Source organism: Oncorhynchus gorbuscha, linkage group LG03 (genome assembly GCF_021184085.1).
Source record: "Oncorhynchus gorbuscha isolate QuinsamMale2020 ecotype Even-year linkage group LG03, OgorEven_v1.0, whole genome shotgun sequence".
Lineage (NCBI taxonomy): Eukaryota > Metazoa > Chordata > Actinopteri > Salmoniformes > Salmonidae > Oncorhynchus > Oncorhynchus gorbuscha.
The window spans coordinates 44425463-44433827 of record NC_060175.1 but is presented as its reverse complement, the minus strand read 5'-3'; the positions used below and the strand labels follow the sequence as shown (position 1 = coordinate 44433827).

At 40.0% G+C, this 8365-nt stretch overlaps 1 protein-coding gene across 1 annotated transcript; it reads left to right on the top strand.

Moving 5' to 3' along the window:
• Nucleotides 1-2880: 2880 nt before the first annotated feature.
• Nucleotides 2881-6212, top strand: LOC124020409 (fez family zinc finger protein 2-like). The gene is made up of 5 exons (XM_046335671.1): nt 2881-2948; nt 3201-4048; nt 4432-4566; nt 4689-4821; nt 5573-6212. Exons 2-5 carry the CDS (start codon nt 3257-3259, stop codon nt 5833-5835), a joined length of 1323 nt encoding a protein of 440 aa, XP_046191627.1. The 5' UTR covers nt 2881-2948; nt 3201-3256; the 3' UTR covers nt 5836-6212.
• Nucleotides 6213-8365: the final 2153 nt, after the last annotated feature.

Sequence of the window (8365 nt, the reverse complement as noted above, 5' to 3'; positions counted from 1 at the left end):
CATTGCACACACACGCAGGCACACACACACACACACACACACACACACACACACACACACACACACACACACACACACACACACACACACACACACACACACACACACACACACACACACACACACACACACACACACACACACACACATGAGCATGCACTGAACCATGCTGACATGGTCTTTCTGGACACTTGTGGCATCAGGGCCAACTCTCAGTGACAGGTCACCTCGGAAACTTCTCTTCCTGCAGAGACAGCAGGACCAAGGTGTTCTCATCTCTTTCCCCCCCCCCCCCCCCACTGTCTGTCACTGAAGCTAATACCAAGAGGAGAGAATGTCAGTAAGTGTCACGACTTCTACCGAAGTCGTTGCCTCTCCTTGTTCGGGTGGTGCTCGGCGTTCGACGTCACCGGTCTTCTAGCCATCATTGATCCATTTTTCATTTTCCATTGGTTTTGTCTTGTCTTCCCACACACCTGTTTTCAATCCCATTCATTACCTGTTGTGTATTTACCCTCTGTTTCCCCTCATGTCTTTGTCAGAGATGGTTTATTGTCAGTGTAGTGTTTTTGTTGTATAGGTGCGCGACGGGTCTTCGTGCCCATATTTGTTTATGTTCTTTTCCTTTTTAGTGTTATGAAGCATGTTACTATGACATTATTAAAATACTCCATTTTACACTCCGTTTGACTCTCCTGCGCCTGACTTCCCTGCCACCTATTACACCTATGCATGACAGTAAGGTTCTGTGTGTGTTTAAACAGCAGACACAATAAAAGAAGCCAATAGGTTTGAAAGATATTCATAATTGGGCCTACCTTATCTTTTCAATATTATGCTTATAATTGTGGACTAATAGTCTGTCTACTTTGAATATGAGTTTATCCTTGATAAACGTTACAGTTATTGAATAAAAAATACATTACATACATTGAATTATAGAAGGCTAGATTCTACTTTAAATCGATGCCTGAGCTAATTGCTGAACATGTTAATCCCAAATAATGGGTCGGGGTTACAGCAATAGGATCCATGTTAATTGTGTGGACGAGCCGGTAATTGTGCCTGAATAAACTGAAATTAGAGCTGCACCATTTACATATAAGTGGAATTAGGCCTACTGGGACTCATTTAAACCTTTCCGCGCTAAAGTTTCAGGTGTGTAACTTCGTAACTTGTTTACGCAGGCCCACACACCTTTTTATGCCATCAGTAAAAACAGACTGTAGTGGAAATGTTAGCCTATGGCATATTTTATCGATATATTGTACATGTGTAATGTCAGGCCCACTTATTAGCCTAGGGAATTCTCGTTATGACAATCACAAACAAAAAGAGCAGAGAAATTAACGGGTCAGTATCCTAACTTAAACACGTTTTTGTCCCTCAATTTAAACTGTGAAATAAAGTCGACAAAAAAGCAGTAGATCTCAGTTCACATGTTCCATTAATTCACCCAAGAAAGACTAACATCTCCTTGAGTCTTATTATCTCAAGGACATCCACATGAACTTATCCACACTCGAATTATTACATTCCAAAGGGTAAGAGAGAACTTGAGAATGGCATGGTCGAAATGGTTGAATAAGCAACATCAATAAAGCGTTTACAAACCAATAATAAAGAAACGCAGTTCTTGTGTGTGTGAACTTGCAAAGTTCTTTTGGAATCTCTTTTTGTAATAATTTGTTGTGAGTCTCAGGTGAAATCGTCTGCAAACAAATGAATTCAAGCTGGTCCTTATGAACAATGACTCGAGGGTGACTGGTCATTGTAGCAAGCACATAAAACTCCGGATTCCAGCAAACTTTTTGTGCTGGTTTAAAAAGAGCTCTTTTCATTTTTCGGTCTACCTCTGGCCAGGCTAAATCCTTTCTTCCCGCTTTAATCCTTCCCTTTATTTCAGAAAAACACAAAACCAGGTTCCACGCAGTGCTTTAGTAGCTAAAAGTGAAAGAGCTGTTTTTTTCGGAGCTGAGCTCTGAATCGCTCTGGAAAATTGGTTCTTCTGAATAAGTGAAGGAGGAAAAACGTTTAATAGGATCGGAGGGAGGTTCTGCTCTTGCAATCTGCTCCTTAAACAGGTGAAAATTGGACCTTCTCAATTATACAAATAGTAAGTAGCCTATAAACCAGCATGAAAAAAGCTATTCCATCTCCAAGGATTAGCAACTCGCAATGAAAATTGAGACTGGTCAAACCGGAGGACCCAAATTGTTAATCAAGTTAAACAACCTCTCAGTCTGAATAATAGTCCTCTTAAATTTTGAAATTTAACATAGTCCGAAGCATAACATCTGGAAATTAGTTGTATGGTCTAATTCACTGTGTAGCCTAATAGTTGCAGATATTCCCATTCAAAACATTGTAGCCTGAGATAACTCGAATCAAATTGGATTAGTAGCCTATTTCCTAAAAACAGTAGGCCTAATTGAGTGTTGTTATGCAATAACAACAACAATAAGAACTACAAACAAATAATAATAATACCATCAATAATAATAATAATAATAATAATAATAATAATTACAATCAATAATAATAATAATAATAATGTGTAGCCAACAAATAACAACTAACACATTGTTAAATTATTATTATCAAATGGAGCTCATCTTTTTTTTTTTTTTTTCCAGAAAGGAATACATCATAGTTATTCGATTAGAGAATGGCTGGTGGATGTGGAGGATGAAGACATACATAATCATCTGTAATAAATGTCATGCATGTACCACCCCATGGCAGTGTATAAGTGGGCCGCCGGAGAAGGGACTGGCCTGGTGATGGCGTTTCCTTATATCACCCTAATACGAGCTAGTTCATGTGACGTCAGCTAAATGCAAAAGACAGTGATCTCGCGCTGATGAGGAAGTCCGCTTCCAAGATGTGACAGAGCAGTCACGCTGCTATCTCTGAATAGGCTACATCTGCGGTCGCTTTACTAAAAGGTAAACTTCAACATTGACTATCAGATTCTCAGAGGTGCTGAATAGGAATGAACGCACTGTTTTTTGTCTTTTTCTTTTCCCTAACGAGCTCTGTAATGTCCTGTTAATTTTGTGTGTTCTAGTTAATGAGCATTAATCTGGTACCCCTGGACGCTATTGTTCCAGGGATGGCCATTTGAATGCAAATGAGTGACATTGTAATACCAAGGTGCTTATTAAACTGATGTGTGTCCGGTCTTTTCTGGAATTCAGGAGGCGAGGACAGGGCGGCTGGTCGGCTGCTCCTCACAACAAGTTCGGTACACAACATGGCAAGTTATCTCCCATTTGGAACCGTGATGTCTTGCCCACGACACGACAGCGGTAGAAGTGGAGCGTCTGCCGCTCCAAAGCCGCTGGCCTTCTCGATTGACCGGATCATGTCCAAGACCTCAGAACCGAAAGGCAATTTGGATGAGCGGCGAGCAGTGGAGTCTTCGGGGGGAAAGAAGATGCTCGGACTCTGCTCACCTATACCGTGCATGATCCCCCTGCAACCTTTTAGCTATGATTTACAAGCCAAGGCGCTGATGAACTACTCCGAATTTTGGAAAGCTAATTTCAGAGGAACATTATGCACGTCTGCAGCGATGTGCAAAGCCAACTGCGGGATGTGTTACAAAACGGACTCGGGGTTGAAGCAGTCTTTATTACCGGGGAGCAGGGTGATTAAACCCCAAGTCATCCATCAGGCGGTGGCGATGCCCACCAACGGCTCTTTTTACTATTTCAACTACCTGGACTCTGCTTATCACCAGTCTGAGCTGCTAACCGGACACTTGTTTTCCTCGGCCCTGGCCAACTCTCAAGCCCAGGCTTCTCTCAGTGCGCACCAGAAACTGCTATTGCTGGAGAACGCCAAACTCGCCAGCGCTTCCGCCGAGAAGTTTCCGACACCTCAGTACCCACACAAGGAGCATCTTCCTGGTCAGCTCGACCAGATAGTGAAAGAGAACCATAACCAGAGCTCGGAGAAAAATGGAGTGAAAGCGCACAGCAAGCTCAACAACACCTCAATGGACGGAAAACCCAAAAACTTCACCTGCGAAGTGTGTGGAAAGGTAAATTATTTCATTCAGTGAAAAGAATGGTAAAAAAATCAATAATGATGCAATTGTTATTTTTCGTTTAGTTAGTTAATTATTTGATTTACAAATCACTTACATTTCCTCTAAACAAAAACATATAGGCATAGACAATTACTCATTATTTAACTTATTTCACCTTTATTTAACCAGGTAGGCTAGTTGAGAACAAGTTCTCATTTGCAACTGCGACCTGGCCAAGATAAAGCAAAGCAGTGTGAACAGACAGCACAGATGTGTGCTGTTCCCTATTTATTTTGACATTCAATTGAAGCTTAATTGTTAATTTCACATAATCAAAACACCTCACAAATGAAAACAAGAAAAGTAAAAACGAGATTGTTTATTTTCTTCTGCAGGTGTTCAATGCTCATTATAATTTGACACGACACATGCCAGTGCACACAGGCGCGAGGCCGTTCGTGTGTAAAGTTTGCGGGAAAGGATTCCGTCAGGCCAGTACATTGTGCAGACACAAAATCATCCACACACAGGTGAGACATATCATATTTCACTCGTTTATAACTCTATTAATTATATATGACTGTGTTATAAACTCCATCGTGATTGCTTACAAAAAGTAGCCTAATACGGATATTTCTTAATTATTTTCCAGGAAAAGCCTCATAAATGCAACCAGTGTGGGAAGGCGTTCAACAGGAGTTCGACGCTGAACACTCACATACGAATCCATGCCGGGTACAAACCATTCGTCTGCGAATTCTGTGGGAAAGGATTTCATCAGAAAGGTAACTATTCACTATTAAAACCCTTTTCAAAATATAAATAATATGCCCTCTTACGCTTATATTTACACAAACACGCATAATGGGGGGGGGGGGGGGGGGGGGGGCTGACATGGCTATGTTTTGAGAATAATATAACACCAGAACATAATATTAACAATTTCCCGATCATATGATTTTCAGACTGTATTATGAATGAAATTAATATCCAAGACACATATTCATTATATAGCTAGCATACAGTAAGTAATTGTATGACAATAGCAATGATGGTTGTGCTTTTTTATATCGCAGTTATAAACCAATGATATAAGATTAGGTCCAAAAGTAATGGGCAAAGGTACACAATTATTATTTAGAAGCCTATTGGTAAAAATGGATTCCCAATGCAGCCCTCTGATGATCTTGAAGCATCAAATCTAAATAGGACATGTCACTTTACACTAACTAACTCTTCCCTACAATGCGCTTACATTCGCCATGGGTCAAGAGACAGACCTTTCCCAGGTTTATAATCCGACAGGTTTCAGTTGTTGTTGCGTTTGATTTTGACAAAGTTTGACAACTTCTTGACTTCGACTTACAAAGCGCTGATTAATGAAGGCTGCAGAATGGAGCGTCTTTGTGGAGAGTAACTTAATGATGAACTATTGACCTCGAAGAGAAAAAAAGGAACTCAATGTTTTCCCTTTCGTGTATGCTGTTCATTTTATTCGCGATGTTCATTTTTAGTCATTGAATTTTTCAATTTCAGGAAATTACAAGAACCACAAGCTGACGCACAGCGGAGAGAAACAGTACAAGTGTTCCATCTGTAACAAGGCCTTCCATCAGGTCTACAACCTAACCTTCCACATGCACACGCACAACGACAAAAAGCCTTTCACGTGCGGGACCTGCGGGAAAGGCTTCTGCAGAAACTTTGACCTGAAAAAACACATACGGAAGTTACATGACAATAATTCATGTAGGCCTATATCTGCAGCGACCGATTCTTCCAGGGGACCCGAAAGCTGAGTTTTTCATGTCTCCTTCAACACTTCAATAGACAGTTTATTATGACTGCACCAGTACACATTTCTATGATTTTTTTCTCTCTATAGTTTTCATTTATCAAAAATGGTTAAAAGGCGGAAAACTATAAAGCATAAAAAATCATTGAGACACGAGACTGATTAAAGACCATTTTGTGTTTGAGGTTTTTTATTATTCGATTTAAAAAGTATAATAATAAGGATGTGAATTTTGTACTGTTGCACTGCAGAAAATCTGACCCTGAATGGATTCATGTTCTAAACATTTATGATTGAAATCAGGACTCTTTGCTCAACCCAGGAGTACATCGTTTTTATTTCCCCATTGCATAACGTGTGAAAATCGAATTGTAAATAAAAGGAAAATAAAATATTTAAAAGTGTTTTACCGTGGGCGCATTTTTATAAATTGCAATGTAAATGTAACATGGAATGTTCAACCATCTCAACTGTTGCCATTTATTAGTAGGAAATACAATTGTATCCCGAAATCAAATGTTTTGGAGAACGTTTGCGTTTCATAATGTATATATGAGTTAGGCTTCGGCCCCTAGGGCAGTCAATTATTTGGAAAGGGCTATAACATATATGCATTGTATTGACATTTGATAACCCTTGCCTTATATTATATTGCAATAGGCCAACATTTCAGACGTGTTCCATATCAAGCTGCATTGCCAACCAATAAATTGCGAAGACAGTGATACATCTGATATAGGCCATTTCAGCAAATATCCAGATGTTTGCTTTCTACACAGAAAATCTTTGCACGCAACTGTTTTGCACGCAACTGTTTTACTAGCACCATTAAGTAGACTAGTCTTAGCCTACTGGTAAGAATACATTGATTCTGTAACGTGAATGAGTTCAGTGTAAACATTTTTTTTTTGTCAGACAAGAGGCAAGACTCTGGTGGTGCTACACTTGACTTCCGTGTAATGGCACAAATTATTAGATATAACATGGACTCTTGAAAGCGAATTACATGAATCATCTAAACGCCCTCGAGGGGAGGCTTCGGAGCAAGACGTGTTCATCAGAATATGAATAATAAAGCACTTGGCCACATCACCCACCCCTGTCCTCATCTGCCCAACATTAATAAAGGATTAGGTATTCTGCACACGGCTCCTGGAACAATATTACCCTTGCGCGCTACACAAATTCTGATGAGAGATGGACGCGTGCTCCCAAATCACGGGCTCCCAATTAGAACGTTTAGTAATTACGCGCCATGCCCAGGGACCGGTTAGAAGGCTAATATTACCAGTTGAATGGCTTGTTCACCTCTGGGCCCTTCTGTTCCCGGTAATTCACACGCAAGCTGCTCCAAAGACCAGAATATAACTACTAGTGTGTTTATTCTAAAACCATTATTTTTATATTGTCAACCCGATATATTAAGTTAAATGCACATGTTTTGTCACATCTTATCGACTAAGACTTTTATATAGCCTAAAGGTTCACATTCTTCAATATGTAAGCTCTATATGCTCTGCCTGCGGCTATGGAACCCTGACCCCCCCCCCCCCTCTCTCTCTCTACTGTCTCTAACTCTGAATGATCAGCTATGAAAAGCCAACCGACATTGTACTCCTGAGGTGCTGACCTGTTGCACCCTCTATAACCACCTGTAAACGTTTGAAAATCTTGAAGGACGGTGTGGCCTTAATGGTCATGTACTCACTCTTATAATGTCCAACAAGCACAGCCAGAAGAAGACTGGATACCCCTCAGAGCCTGGTTCCTCTATAGGTTTCTTCCTAAATTCCTGCCTTTCCAGGGAGTTTTCCCTATCCACCGTGCATCTACATCTACATCTGCATTGCTTGCTCATTGGGGTTTTAGGCTGGGTTTCTGTATAGTCACATTGTGATATCTGCTGATGTAAAAAGGTCTTTATTAATACATTTAATTGATTGATTGGCATATCTGTTTGATATTTCACACCCTTAATTGTTGGCGTTGATCATAATTTGAACAGGCCTGCGTAAAACTATGGAGTTTTCAATGTAAATTCAAGAAAGCCACGTCTTATTGTATCAAATGTTTTTAAAAGGGTTTAATTGTGCAATGAAAATAATAACTTTCTCAAATGTATAGGCCTAACAACTTTAATTATTTTCCCTCATTCTTTTATTTGTACGTATGCCTAGGCCATATTTCTACAAACATTCCAGAGCACTCTCAAATAATAAACTTTATTTGACTACAGTCAATTTAGTTGCGGATAGGTGGTTGGCCTGTTCAGAAAAGTTAATAATCAAATTCCAACACAAACTTACCAGCTAGGATATCACGAGGTCAGTTATGCCCAATTAAACAATAATTAGGCAACGCTATCAAGTTGTCATCCCCCTCCTGCACGGACATTCTGGAACATGTCCACACACTCCACACCTACAACCTTATTGGGTTCAGTTTGACAGGCCGAATAATCAACAGTTAACCCAGTATGTCAAGTGTTGCCAATTCAACTTGTTTTTACAAGCCACTGAGAAAACCATCTTTGA

Bases quoted from the DNA above. Each gene is read 5' to 3' on its own strand.
- LOC124020409 (XM_046335671.1), top strand. From the start codon at position 3,257: ATGGCAAGTTATCTCCCATTTGGAACCGTGATGTCTTGCCCACGACAC. The intron at 4,049-4,431 runs GTAAATTATTTC...TTTCTTCTGCAG, and splicing joins CCTGCGAAGTGTGTGGAAAG to GTGTTCAATGCTCATTATAA. The intron at 4,822-5,572 runs GTAACTATTCAC...TTTCAATTTCAG, and splicing joins GAAAGGATTTCATCAGAAAG to GAAATTACAAGAACCACAAG.